Genomic DNA, 13,695 nt, shown 5'->3' with positions numbered 1-13,695 from the left:
CTTTGGTAGCCATTTATTGGAAGCTGGGCAAAAGATCAGCCTGCTTGGCCTTTATAGAATCTAAGAAATCGGACCTGTCATGTCTAGTGAATGATGGAAGGTACTTTTTATTCTAAACTTGACTTACGGACTAACACCTGCTTGCTTGAAAGCTTGATAGTGGAAAATATCACCCATGCTTCTGTGTGGTGTGTAGTGATTACCTGGATTTGTGATGAACTGTTTAGAATGGGGGGGGTGGGAGGGGGGTGGGGGAACCAGCCTGTATTACTGAAACAGATGTACAGGCTTGCATATTTTGCCCCAGTAAAGAAATAATAGCAAAATAAGTTAAGCAATCTGACTCACTCTGGTTTCTCAGGAGAGCTAATTTATATCTTGGGGGCTGGGGTATCTGCGCTAAACATGGTTCAAATCATTGCTAATACCAAGACTTCTATGTTTTCTCACTCCTGATAAATCAATTCAAGGCAAATCTTTATATAGGGGATTCTGTCTTTGTAGCTGCTGTCAAAAACCCTTCTCTTGGTAAATGAGTTTCTTTTCCTTCGGTGTTTTGCTTCTCTTTATCTAGCAGCAGTTTTAGGTTGTCATTCAGTATAGTGTAGCAGAAGCAGCTACTCAATAGCCCTGGTTAGACAGATAAGTGAGGCATATTTTTCTGCTCAGGTGACATAAGAGAAAAGTCATTCTGAAGTTGTAATTCAATTGAACTTTCATTGTTTCCAGATCGGGCATAGTTATATAATATATGCAGAGATTAAAAATTCATTGTTTACTCTGATACTGTCAAGAAGTTATAAAATAATATATTTATATAATTGTCTTTGGCTTGATTTTTGTTTCTAATAGAGTACAGAGCTAGGCTAGGAAACTGTGCCACTTGTCTTCAGGCTGAAGACTTGTGATCTGTTAGAAATGGATTAATATCTGGAATACTTAGCAGGGAAAAAAAAGGGTTAAATGAAAGCACTTAGCAGACTGTTTAAAAACTACGAGCAAGTTCCAGTTTGGATTGGATATTATGGGAGCTGTTCACTTTACTGCAAGGGATTACGCATGATAAATTTATTGGCAAAGCCAGCAGCTGTTAATTTATATTGAGGTTTTAAAAAATGACCTGTTCTATTTTCATCTTCTGCTGAGGTAAACAAATTACCATTAAAGTATTTTTAAACACTGTATTTCAATTTGCAGGTGGATACAGACACACAGATGGCAGATAACAGGTACGTTGGACTGTTTTCTTGAAATCTGGTCTTCTGTGGGACAGTGGGGTTTTTATGGATTGTCAAATTTGGATAAGAATAAAATGGTAGTGTTTTCTCTAACTAGACTGTGTTTCCTTACAGCAAGAACAAAATACTCACTGGGGACAGGAGAAGCTGAAAGTATAGTGTATTGGATACAGAATTACTCTGTTCTTGGATTAACATAGTTTGTGTTGTCTTGATTCAGTTTTCAGTGTTCGTATTTAAATGCTGTAAAGACTTTAAGAGAACACTCATTCTCAGTGTTTCTATGATATATATGATTGAAGTACACAAAAGGTGCTGTTATTTTCTAGGTTTTGTAGCATTTTTGGAACAAGTAACTGTTAAACTGGTGTGCATGCACATAAGATGCTGGTCTTTCGAGGCTTGCAGTGTGCCAGGGTAAGCTGGATAAGCTAGTCTATCCAGTAACTAATAATACACATTTGCATATGTGATATCTGTTGTTCTTCTGTATCTGAGTGAGGGTTAATTTCAGCAATACCCAGTCTGTATTTTGCAACCTATAAACTTGCAGGGAACATGGGGAATGCCTGCTGGCTGTTGACTCATTCTGGGCCCTCTCTTTCTCCAGCACAGGGAATGTGATGGTAGACACTGTGGCAGGGAGATCTCTCTTCAGAGTAGAACCAAATGTTTCTACTACTAATCAAAACAGCTTGATAGAGAAATAGGAAACAAAGGGCTTTCATCTCTTGTTTATCTTCCTTTCTTACCTGTATATTTTCTCATGTTTTTCCTTGTCACTTACAGTAATAGGGTTTTTTTGTGTTTTCACTTGTGAATAATAATATTTTCCTGTCCATAGTGACCCAGTACAGATGAAAGGCCAGCCATGCACTTGATGAGATGAATTTATGTGTTATTGTTTTTTGGGTTTTTTTCTGCTTTGGGTTGGTTGGGGGGGCAGGGTTCTTGTGTTTTGAGTTTTTCTTTTTCCTTTTCCTTTGCATCCTGTTCATCTTAGGAGAACTAGTTTCATATCCAGACTTTTAACTCATTAAGTTTTGAGAAGCTTGAAGACATAAATGCATATCTTTTAGTGGCATGCTTTATAAAATTTGTCCCGTGGTATAAACACTGAGAGTTCAGAATACTTTTGTTACTAAGTGTTAATGTTTTTACAAAGTGATGCCTTTTTTTAATTCTTCTAGTAAAACAGAGGATACTGCTTCAGATTCTGTGGAGGCCGCTAAAAATGCAAGCGACAAAACAGGTAAGAAATACATAGTAGTAGGTAACATTACAAAGGTGGAATAAGCCTGTTGCCTTGTGTATTGAAGCTTCCTTATCTTTTGTTGCAAAACCTCTACAAAGGTCTTGTCAAAACAACAGATGTGTTCAAAAAACAATGGTTTCTACGCTAATTGATCACTTTTTGATGTTTTACATGTTTATTGCAGCCAAGAGCAAAATAAAGGCTATATTTTTGTAACAGTGAAAATACTTTTGTGTATGTTGTGACTAGGATGCTTCACTGTTGCATGAAATATCACTCCAGACACTTGCAATAAGGCCTGTATAGACTAACTTTTAATATGTGGTCTTTGTCAGAGTAGTTGTTAAAAGGAGCAGTCCTGTATGTATGCTGGTTCTTTACTATCTTGTTTGTAGGAAAATGCATCTTTATAATAAGTCTTCTTGAGGCTGTTATTCTTCATTTGGGTGGTCTACAGATAACTGCTGGATAATGCTTTTCAGATTAATACTTCTGCATGCAGAAAAGCTACAGTCCTGTTGTTATTAACTGGAATGCTCAAATTTGTAAGTTATAGTGAAATATGTTTCGCCTGTGTGGTCACTGAATGTTCTTTAGGCTGCTCTTTTTTAAATTTTTTTTAAGAAAGCCTTTATCACCTGCAGTTGGACATCACGTGCAAACTGGTAGACACCATTGAATAATTCTTATAGTCCAGTTAGATTAAGAAAAAACAACCACCCCCCCCCCCAAAAACAGCAAAACAAAAAAATAACAACTAAACCTGCCTATATAAAAGTTTCATCAAGTTAGTGTGCGCTATGCAATTTATCGATTTTTTTTTTTTTTTTAATGTCTGGAGAGAAGAACAGTGAAAAAGAAACATTTGAAAAGCAAATGTCTTCCCACTATGACCACCTGTGCAGTTATTAGTAAGAACTTTTAACTCCTAACCAGAAGCATTTTACTTCTGCTGTCCTGCACAAATAGTCTTTTCTGAACTGCTGTGATGACTGAGGAGTGTTACAGACTGTGAAAGTATCTTGATGTAAAATACGAGTAGTTGTCAAAGAAATGGTCATAGTGCTGTGCTGCTTTGTTGTACAGTACAGAAAGTTTTTACAATTCAGTGGTTCCTCTTGCAAATTTATACATGTCAGGAGCTACAGCTAGTATAGAGCAAGGATAGAGAAACTCCTCTATTTTGCACGTTCTTACATAAAAGGGAAGACAGGAAATTTGCTTATGACATCAATGTACTACTTTTAAAAGCAAAGATTTTATATATTTGCAAAGAGAAAGGTGCATTTTCAGTCATTATCCAATTTTATCTTTCTGAAATTGATCCTGAAGTTATTTTGCTTGAGTTGTTAGTTTCCACTATAGTGGTGCTATGTGCAATCTGGAAAATACTGAGTATTGTCACTGTGACTGCTGTAAGACACATGATATGACAAAAGCGCTATAAATGTGTTCAGATTTGTTTTAAAAGTTGGTTTCTATCTTTATAGAAAAGCTAGCAGACCAAGTGATGCAAAATCCACAGGTCCTGGCAGCTCTACAGGAACGTCTTGACAACACAGCGCTTACTCCTTCAAGTTACATTGAAACGTAAGTACAGGGCATAATGAAATTCTTGAAAGACTGAAAGCATAATAGAATGTTACTACTGTATAATTAAGATAGGAAATTAGAACAAATGATTCGCTAAGAAAAATGTTTGACTTAAACCATGATTTATAGTGGCCTACTTCTGAAAGGAAGAGACAGGTTTTAGTTTACTTGCACAAAATTGCAAACCATATTTTGTCCAGTTCAGTATTTTCGCTGGCTATTGTTATTTTGGTTAGAAATAACTCACCTTGCTCCTGCTTTGTTTCCTTCTGTGATCCTTATTCTGTCAGGGTGTGTGCTGCATTGACTGATGATTTCTGTAAGATTGCTGTCCAGGATGTAGTGGAAAGCTCAGGACTTGTAAATCCTTAGCTTGAAGCTTTGTTTTCTATTAACTGTAGAGTAGACTTAAAAAGTTTGCCTTTAGTAGATATTTGTGCTTTTATTTCTTGACTGGGAATAGCTGATAGCCCTCTTCTTAAAAAAGTCTAAATGCAATAAAAAGTTCTCTTTACATGTCTATATATAAAAGCTTAATAGTTTAAAGTACAGATGGGTAGTGTGTACTTTTCTGAGTATGACCCAGAAATCAAAACTTTCTCCTGTAGAATGCACAGGTCTTATTTTTCGTAGATGGATCAGCACAACTCTGGTCTCAAAGTGTAGGTGTAAACAAAGGTATTGATTTCAGATCTCTGAACTACACGGGGAGGGTGGTGGCCCCAGGGAATGGAACAGAAGATAACACCTTTGAGAACAACTTGGGTAGGAGAGGATTCTTTCAACTTTTTGAAATAGGTTTTTGGAGAAATATGTATGTTTAACATAAGCTTTTTATTTAAAAATTGCATTTAGTTATAAGCAGCCTATTTCACAGTGATACTTTAAATAACACCGAGGCAACCAACTTTAAAATAATTCTTTGGTTTTTAGTTTACCAAAAGCGGTGAAAAGAAGAATTGATGCCTTGAAACAGCTCCAGGTGAAATGTGCCCATATAGAAGCTAAATTCTATGAAGAAGTACATGATTTAGAGAGAAAATACGCAGCACTCTATCAGCCCCTTTTTGATAAGGTGGGAACGCTATGTATGTAATCTTTGTCGCCTCCTAGCTGAGTCAGTCCTGTTTGCATATAGGTAATTTTGCATCTTCAATTACATTCTTGATTTTTCTAACACAGAGAAGAGAGTTTATTAATGGGGAAGCTGAACCCACAGATGCAGAGTCAGAATGGCACAGTGAAAATGAGGAAGAAGAAAAACTAGCTGTGAGTACTAGCTGGGTAATGAACTACAGATAGATCAGATTTTCTTAATTCCTGTACAGTGTTTTCCATTGAAAGACCCATGTATTGGAAATAAAAGTTTTATCAGTAGTATGCTATTGTGATGAATATACTGTTACGTCCAGTGAAAGCTTTTAAACTTGTAGTTTAGCCTTTTTTCAAGTTTGTAACTTGACTGAATTTAGAAGTTGCCTTTGTTTGCACTGTTCGTAACCTGTTAACAGTGTCTTTCTGATAATAGGTTCCATTCCAGTGCTACATGATACCCCAAGATAATAGAAGACTGGCTGTTTGTCTGCCTGTCCCCTTTATTTTGGGGGACATAATTAGCTTTCATTTTCATAAACACAGATTAGATACACAGATGTCATCTGGTCATTATGTGGAATTTACCTAATAAAATGTGTGCTGGCTAGTGGATTACTACTTGCCTATCTAGGAGCTACCTAGATTTCGGAGGGATAGTATGATCTGTAGGCTGCCTTTTACAATCCTGTCATCATTTTTGGAGATGTATGGTCATGGCATGCTGCTTTTTCTCGGAGAAGTGACTACTTACAATGCTGTGTTTGCCATTTTTTCCTTGGCCTGTCGTCCTTCAGTTTCCTTTGCACGCTGTTCTGTACACAAAGCGAATTGTTCTCTTTTTTTTAATTGATCTGGTGAGATTTAGCATGACACAGTGCTCTGTACACCTAAGCAAAAAAGGTCTTTTAGGCATTGTGTAAATATAGCATTGACAGGCCATGTTATGTGCAATTATAAGATCAGAAGCCGGTTTAGATGGCGAGTAAACTGCTGCCTCATGTTCTTGGCTAGTCATAACCCAAGTAGCTGCTGTTCAGAAGCTCTTGCATATTTGCTGCTATCTAGTGGTGTAAAAGGAAAAGTGCAATACAGCTAACTCATACTGAATTTCCTGGGTTTTGCTGGTATGGAGAAGTGACTTAGTCATTCTTCTTTTTTACAGAACATTTGACATCAGTTGTGTAGGGAATGCTGTATCACAAAAGAGTAATAATTGAGGGCAATGCAATAATGACAGATAACCATGAAAACCAGCTTTACAAAGGATTCTGCAAAACTGGGAAGCTAAAACAGTATTTCAGAGGGCAAAGTTAAATTTTGATTTTTTAGATGCAACCCTGTAAATGGCGCATGAAGCTACAGGAATGGGATGAATAGAAACATAGAAAAGTAGTTATATTTTTTCTATATGTATAAAGATAGAAATGTGTTTTATTTCTATTTGTCAAGCCAGTGAAACTGTCCCTCGGTCAATTTAGTCTTTGTACAGAAGAATTCCAAGTGAATTGAAAGTAAATCTGAATTAAATATATATGCTTGTTTAAATAAATCTTGTGTCTCTTAACTTCATTTACAGAGGAAAAACAGCGTAATTTTTAAAGGTTCCTTAACCGCAGCTTTAGAGACAGCAAATGTTTTGTATGTCTACCTCTGTTTGTTAAATGTATTAAGAACTCATGATTTCATTTCTTAAATGTTTCTGTATATGTTTCGCAGGGAGACCTGAAAAATGCAGTGGTAATAGAAGAAAAAGCAGAAGCAGAAGAGACAAATGTCAAAGGAATTCCAGACTTCTGGTTTACTATCTTTAGGAATGTAGATATGCTAAGTGAATTAGTACAAGTAAGTTTCTCCTCTGAAAAGAAAGACTTCTGTCATGCGTTAAATGAATTGCTGCTTTTTCTAATTAATACTGAGTGCTTGTGGAATGTGTGCGGGAGACCAAATCTTTGAGTCTTCAGAATCTCTAATATTGTTCCTGCAGATGCTTGAAGGGCTAGTGGTGGACAAGCAGAACAGCTGATCCAAACTGCTAAACACTGTGTGGATTGTTTAAGAAATGATCTTGCAACAACCTTTGTAGAGACTAAAATGCAAGTTTATGTACTGCTTACAACAGCTGTTCCCCTGTAGTTTTGTTAATTTAGTCCATAAAGGATTACTTTTGCAAGGGCTTTATAAATGTACCCGTGGATTGTTTGAATTTGTGTTAAATAGCTTATGTAGTTTTGCCCTCAGTTATATTAGTAGCGTTTAATGCTGTTAAGAAAAAATTCCACAAAGCATGTCTTTCTGTGAGTCTCACCAGCGATAAATACCCTGAATGAAGTTATTTTCAGTAATGTTCATGCAGCCTAGCAGGATAGCAGCTTGATTTACTGAAGACGAGGCCTAACGATTGAGAATTTGGCGCATGGTATTTTCAACTACAATTAAGAAATTTGGATACAAAATTGAACTTTAGCTGAAATTGTTGAATAATTACAAGGTTGGGTTATTTCTTGAAACCAAGTTTAAGAAGCAAGCTAAGTTACAATTTCGTTCTTTTAAATATTGCCTGCTGAATAGTTGTTTTGTTTTGTTTTCTTTTTAGGAATATGATGAACCAATCTTGAAACATCTGCAGGATATTAAAGTTAGATTTTCTGAACCTGGACAGCCTATGGTGAGTTGTGTCTGGTTGTTTCTCATAAAAATTATAGTAATGAAGTGAACAGCATTTCAGAATTTCCATTCCATTCTCTTCAGCTGGAGTATGTGTGAGTGTTTTCTTTCTAGGCTAATTTAAAGATTTATGTTCAGCTTTCCTGACCTTTGCTCTTTCATCCTTGTCCTGGATATCTCTGACATCACTGTAGTTTCTAGATTCCAATTCTGGCTCAATTCTGTCGAGTTTTCACTTTCTTTTTCTCTTTCAAATTCTAAATTTGCAGCTCTTACAAAGAAAATTACATAGCTGCTTTTGGTTAGAAAATGAATTGTGGAAAAATTTCTGGGTGCTACTTACTGTATTGAATGTCTTATCAAGAGAAGTGATGTGACTTACAAATCAGAAACGATGATGAGGGATAAAGTGCCTGTTGAAAAAGATAGAAAAACACATTAAATGAGCTTATAAAAGTGTACCTAATGAGTAATTTTTAAAGTACAAATTTGCCTTGTTTTGGAAGTTGTTTTCTTGTTTAAGTGTAGTGTGTAGAAACAGATACTATGTCAAAAAGAAATTGTTCTGTTGCTTCTTTAATTCACTCAGACTATACTTGTTCCTTGAACTTCTGAGGGGGAGGCAGAGAGGATGGGAATTAGAGCCTACACATCCTTTCTTTGAACTTTACCCTTGTACCTTTTTCCCTATATTTGGAGTTTTTGTTTTATGTTACGGAGTTGTAGTCTTCTGACAAAGTCTAAAAGAACTGCAAGAAAAGCTTTGTTGAAGATTCACCTGAGAAAGAGGGAATGACTCTGTACCTTTTGAAGGTTAAAAACAGCTGAAGGAAAGTTTTGTAGTCCTTACTGTCTCTTTCTTATTAATACCATCTTACTAAACTTGAGCTGGTAATAGGCAAGGGAAACAGTACAGACAGAGGAAAAATTGAGAAATAAGTTTCTAAATATTGCTAGGGCTGGAGGAGAAGGATGTGAGTGTTATTCAGAAAATGAATTGTTTAAGCACAGAGTAAAGTATTCTAAGAAGTTGGTGAGTTTTTTTGTCTTGAAGTGTATCTATTCAGTGGTGTTTGGGTGATTTGGGAATAGTTGTTTTTGCCTGTAGCATCTTTGTGTGCTCGTCCAGCTTTGTTTGACAGTACCTTAAGTTGAGGAGCTGCTCTTAAAACATGAATGGATTTATCTTGTGTCGCACTGTTCGTAACCTCTTGACAGCATATTTCTGTGAATAGGTTCCATTCCAGTGCTACATGAAATCCAATAATGGAAGGCTGACAAATTCCATGTCCCTTCTGTATTTGGAGACAAAGGGGTGCATTCCTAACTACTTAAATGAAACATGTTGTCCAGCTGTGTGTGACTGTCTTGTCTGAAATTCTCTGCCTATTGAAAATTGCTGCAGCGGTGTTAAAAGCTCACATAAACAGTGTGTAATAAATTTGCTGGGGGTTAGGTTTTGCCGCTGAAAGAAATGCGAGATAGTAATTTTGTGATTTACCATTGACCCAAAGTGATTAACTGCAGTTACTGTCCTCCAAAAGTAGATTTACCTGGCTACAGTAGTGGTGCTTATGAAGTTGTTTGCTGTAGCCTGTATATATAAACCTTTATCTGCATGAAGCTTAAGCAATTCCCTTACTATTAGCTTTTATTTATTTGTAATCGTATGAATAAACTTACATATATTTGTATAAATATGATTTCTGCTTATATCTGTTTGGACATCAGGATCTTTAGCATATTCAGACCTGCATGATGTGTCTAGGTATGACTTAAGTAGCTTAAAATAAGGAAGTTCTCTTTTGAAGTTCATAAGAGCATCTTGTACAAGAAATAAATGTTACAAAGGTAAGCTGATATCAAAAGCAAAGACATCCAAATAAAGACTACTGGAAGGGTTATTACAACTCTTCAAATACTATGTGAAACTTGAAGCCTCTTATTATTGTCTCTTAATTAGCAGGTATGGAACGAAATACTGAAATGCAGTCTCTGCAGAGATTTTTGTCTTGCTAGTCCTTGGGATGCTGCATGCTAAGTAATGCCACTGGCTACTCTTTTATAACACTAGTGACAGTTTGTGGGTTTATTTGGGTATGGATGATAGTCACTGGTAGTGGGTAAGCTAAGTTTGTAACTCATCCTCTGAGCATGTTTGCCAGAGCCTTGCCTTAACTGAAGACAACCTCCGAGCTATAGTAGCTGTCTTGAATTGCTTTAAAATGGAGTAAGCGAAGTAAAGCTGAAATAGGCTATGTGAAGCCGATACAGGTATTCCAGTGCACATCTGGTTCCCAGTGGCTTCCTTTCGTGAAATTGTGAGCATGTGAGTTGGGAAGTTGGGCTGCTGTTGCCACCGGTCCCCATTGCTCCTTGACCTCTATCTCTCCAGATTTCTGTCATATGACGAGATTCATGTGCTCGTAGAAAGGAGATGGTGTGGAAAGAGTAAGGAGCTTTTGGGAGATGAGTGAGGGATGTCTTTGATGAACAGACTGCTGTCCACAGAGTTGTTTGTCCTGTCTGCGCGTGGTTGACCCTTAAAGAGAGGGGAGGCCAAGACAGACTTGGGTGATAACAGACCATTTTCTCATCTGAGTCTGAAGAGTGTGCTGGGGATGTACATCCATGGGCTATGCAACATGTGGTCTGCAAGGCTAGTGTTTTTGGCAGTTATCTAATCTCCTTTGTGTGTGCACTATGTCTAGCTCTTATGGTGTATTGCTGGGGTAGTAAATAAAACATTTAAAGTAACTGCTATGCGTGCTATGGCTGTACAGTAGATTATGGTGACGTTGGGGATTTTGACTTTCAACCCGTCTCTGTTATTGAACTGACCTGTGTAAGCAGGTATTTCATCCTTCAGGTAACTAAAGCAATGCTCCTGAAAACCTCTTTTCCCTGTTGCAAGGCAGTTTGAATTTGGTTTTACTTTTAAATAGGTCATAGTTGATCCTGAGTGCAAAAGGGGCATGTATAACATTTTGCAGCCAGTTTTTGAAAGCTTTATAGATTTGAAAATCGATGCATTGTGTGTGCTGTGGTTTTCTGTAACTGGAGCCTTTGGTTCCCCATGTAAGAAACAGAATTTCTGCAAACAATTTTCAGGTGCCACCTGAGGAGTGAACTCAAACATATGCAGAAACACCTGATTCAGGATGTATTCTGTTAAAACAGGGATGATGAATAGGCTTCCATGGAAAATTAAACCAAGACTTTTCTCAAAGTACTTTTTTCTGTGATTGCTTTTAAGACAGCAGTTCTATATGTAAAGGTGAATGAAACATAGTAGATTATGTGATTATAATGTGGATGTTCATATTAGCCATGATTATTCTAGCTTTTTGCACATTCAGAATTGGCTGACATTCTTCATTTCATGCTTCTGCTGTAGTTTGAATGATGTTTGCCATGAAGGTCTTGGTTTTTTTTCCCTGTATTCAGAGGTTAATTAATCATAGTTCTCCTGATACACTATTTCAAGGAGAAGAATGAGTGGTAATGTAAAACTATAATGGAACGTTCTTCCAGTCTTTCTCATTAGAGTTCCACTTTGGGCCCAATGACTACTTTTCTAATTCAGTCCTGACGAAAACATACAAGATGAAGTCGGAGCCAGACAAGACAGATCCCTTTTCGTTTGAAGGACCTGAAATAGTTGATTGTGAGGGGTAAGGAAAACTTGAAATTCAAAAAACCCGCTGAAGTATACAGTCCATATTTTCCAGATGCTGTTTTCCCTTATTGTGACAATGATTAATGAAGATAAAATAAAGCTTTTGCAGACTTAAAAACTGGGAATGTTGGTAGGGATGATAATGATCTTAGCCTCAGCATGCAAAAGTAACAGATACATAGATGTAGATACATTTTAATATGGTGTACTTTTTAAATCTTACGCCTTTCAAATTTAACAGATTATTAATGAGGTAACAAGCCTTTTACTTCCAGATAATTGAGTAAATTCATTTTAGTCGTTACATTTCATAGACCTCCATCCTCAGTCTGATCAGTAGCCTTAGACTCTGTTGGACTCTTGCTCGTCTCCTCAGCAATGTTTATTCCAGCAGTACTGTTGAATCTGCCAGGAATTGGTCATACGTATGATCTGTTCTTTCAGCCTGTTTTGAGGCTGGAACATACTGGCTGTGCAGTCTGGTTGTGGCGGTTGTGACTGTGTACTTCCAAATTAACTCAGCAATTTTTCTGGCAAAATGTGTTCAGAAACTGATGCTGGGATGGTGAAATCTCATCTGTGTTCTGGAAGTCTAGTGAGTTGAACACCATGTTAGAATTATTCTTTGGGTAAAATACCGTTCTGTCTAACCTAACCTGTTCTCTTCCCAACAATGATCTATAACCGATGTTCAGTGCCACACCCACAGCACCTTATTGTATCTGATTTTTCTTAGCTTCCTTGGTGTTTTTTTCTGTGTGGTTTTTTCAACACCCGGGGGGGTGTTGAATTTTGGTGGGAGGGGTTTTTTGGTTTTTTTTTGTTTGTTTTTTTTTTTTTTAACTAATACTTACTTGCATTCTTGAAGACACCCTGACAGCCTCAAAATGTTTTGGCTTTTAGTGCTACAGGCTGGCTTTTGAATTGAATATTCACTCACAGTAAGGCAAAATGTCTGCTTGCATGTTCAGTGAAAATTGTGCCAAAGTAAAAGGCTAGTCCATTTTGAAGAAATCTTCAGTTAATTCTAGCAAAACGTTTTCTGTTTAAGTCTTGCAGACGAGGAGTCCCTTTCTGAAATTGCTGGTATGTCAAAACTTTGATTTCCGTTCATGTTTCCTGATGGAGGTTATAGATACTGGAATAAGTAGACCAGGAAAACCATTTTTTCTGTGACTTATTGTACAGATTTGCTATAAAACTGTCGATTTTGACCGTTTATCTATAAGAGATGTTATTTTGAGGCACTTAGGGGTTACTGGAACACCATTACTTCCATTAGAAGAGAACTAGCTGTGTTTACTACTCATTCTTTGTCATGTACAGTTTTGGGTAAAACTATAGGTGGATGGAGGGAGACTCTTCATTGAGATAAGTGTCAGTTTGCACAGCAGCAGAAAGGAACTGAAAAGTAAGCTCTGTTTAGCTTGCTATACTTGACTGCCAAGTCAGTCTCAGCACTGTTCTTTGGAGAGCTAAAATGTGCTTCTCCCTGACCACTCTCTGTGCATTTATTTTTAGGGTAACGCAGTGATGACTCTGAGAAGACAAACTACTTAGCTTTCTCATTTAGGGAAATACTTGATTTGTCCAACATACTCATAGTCTCTAGCACTTGATGCATTTACTTAACATTTTATCAAGTAGATTATGTTGCCAGTGTGAGTAAAACCTAGCTTTAGAGAATGCTAAGTCATGTTTGCCTTGATGTTTGTTGCTCTGATGCTTGGTTCCATATTTTCACTGGTACCTTGTGTTAAAATGCTGTTTCCACATGTTTTCTTTAGGTGTACTATTGACTGGAAGAAAGGAAAAAATGTTACAGTTAAAACAATCAAGAAAAAGCAGAAACACAAGGGTCGCGGCACGGTTCGGACAATTACTAAACAAGTACCTAATGATTCTTTTTTCAACTTCTTCAGCCCAATAAAGGGTAAGCTTGGAAATTGAGAATTTAGGATCTTCAAAATAAGTTGTGGTTTATGTATATGTGTTTGTATTATATGACTTAAATCTACAAACTATGTATGGTGCTGCATTGTATACTTTCTTCTTAATCTAGAGGAAGATAGCAAACTGCAGCCCATCCAAACAGATCATTTCATTCTGATGTTGTTCTGTAGCATTTGTCCATTAGGTGTGCTGTGTAAACAGGTTTCATAGTATGGAAA

At 36.9% G+C, this 13,695-nt stretch overlaps 1 protein-coding gene and 2 non-coding genes across 5 annotated transcripts in view; all 3 read left to right on the top strand.

The window, feature by feature from the left end:
• NAP1L4 (nucleosome assembly protein 1 like 4) overlaps positions 1–13,695 on the top strand; it is a 28,601-nt gene that overhangs the window by 2,947 nt on the left and 11,959 nt on the right. For all 3 annotated transcript variants that reach the window (XR_012764673.1, XM_075427498.1, XM_075427499.1), the window contains exons 3-11: positions 1,198–1,229; positions 2,429–2,490; positions 3,984–4,083; positions 5,020–5,161; positions 5,269–5,355; positions 6,898–7,023; positions 7,775–7,846; positions 11,380–11,519; positions 13,312–13,457. Coding sequence is in view for 2 of the 3 variants with exons in the window: in XM_075427498.1 (XP_075283613.1) it covers positions 1,216–1,229; positions 2,429–2,490; positions 3,984–4,083; positions 5,020–5,161; positions 5,269–5,355; positions 6,898–7,023; positions 7,775–7,846; positions 11,380–11,519; positions 13,312–13,457 (889 nt within the window). In the remaining variant the exon portion in view is untranslated. The remainder of the gene's footprint in view (positions 1–1,197; positions 1,230–2,428; positions 2,491–3,983; positions 4,084–5,019; positions 5,162–5,268; positions 5,356–6,897; positions 7,024–7,774; positions 7,847–11,379; positions 11,520–13,311; positions 13,458–13,695) is intronic.
• Positions 5,572–5,699, top strand: LOC142362110 (small nucleolar RNA SNORA54). The gene has a single exon (XR_012764681.1). It is a non-coding gene; the product is annotated as a small nucleolar RNA SNORA54 (small nucleolar RNA).
• On the top strand, positions 9,038–9,158 carry LOC142362111 (small nucleolar RNA SNORA54). The gene has a single exon (XR_012764682.1). It is a non-coding gene; the product is annotated as a small nucleolar RNA SNORA54 (small nucleolar RNA).

Source organism: Opisthocomus hoazin, chromosome 7 (assembly GCF_030867145.1).
Source record: "Opisthocomus hoazin isolate bOpiHoa1 chromosome 7, bOpiHoa1.hap1, whole genome shotgun sequence".
Taxonomy (NCBI): domain Eukaryota; kingdom Metazoa; phylum Chordata; class Aves; order Opisthocomiformes; family Opisthocomidae; genus Opisthocomus; species Opisthocomus hoazin.
The sequence above is the reverse complement of the archived record's forward strand: the minus strand, read 5'-3'. Positions and strand labels throughout refer to the sequence as shown.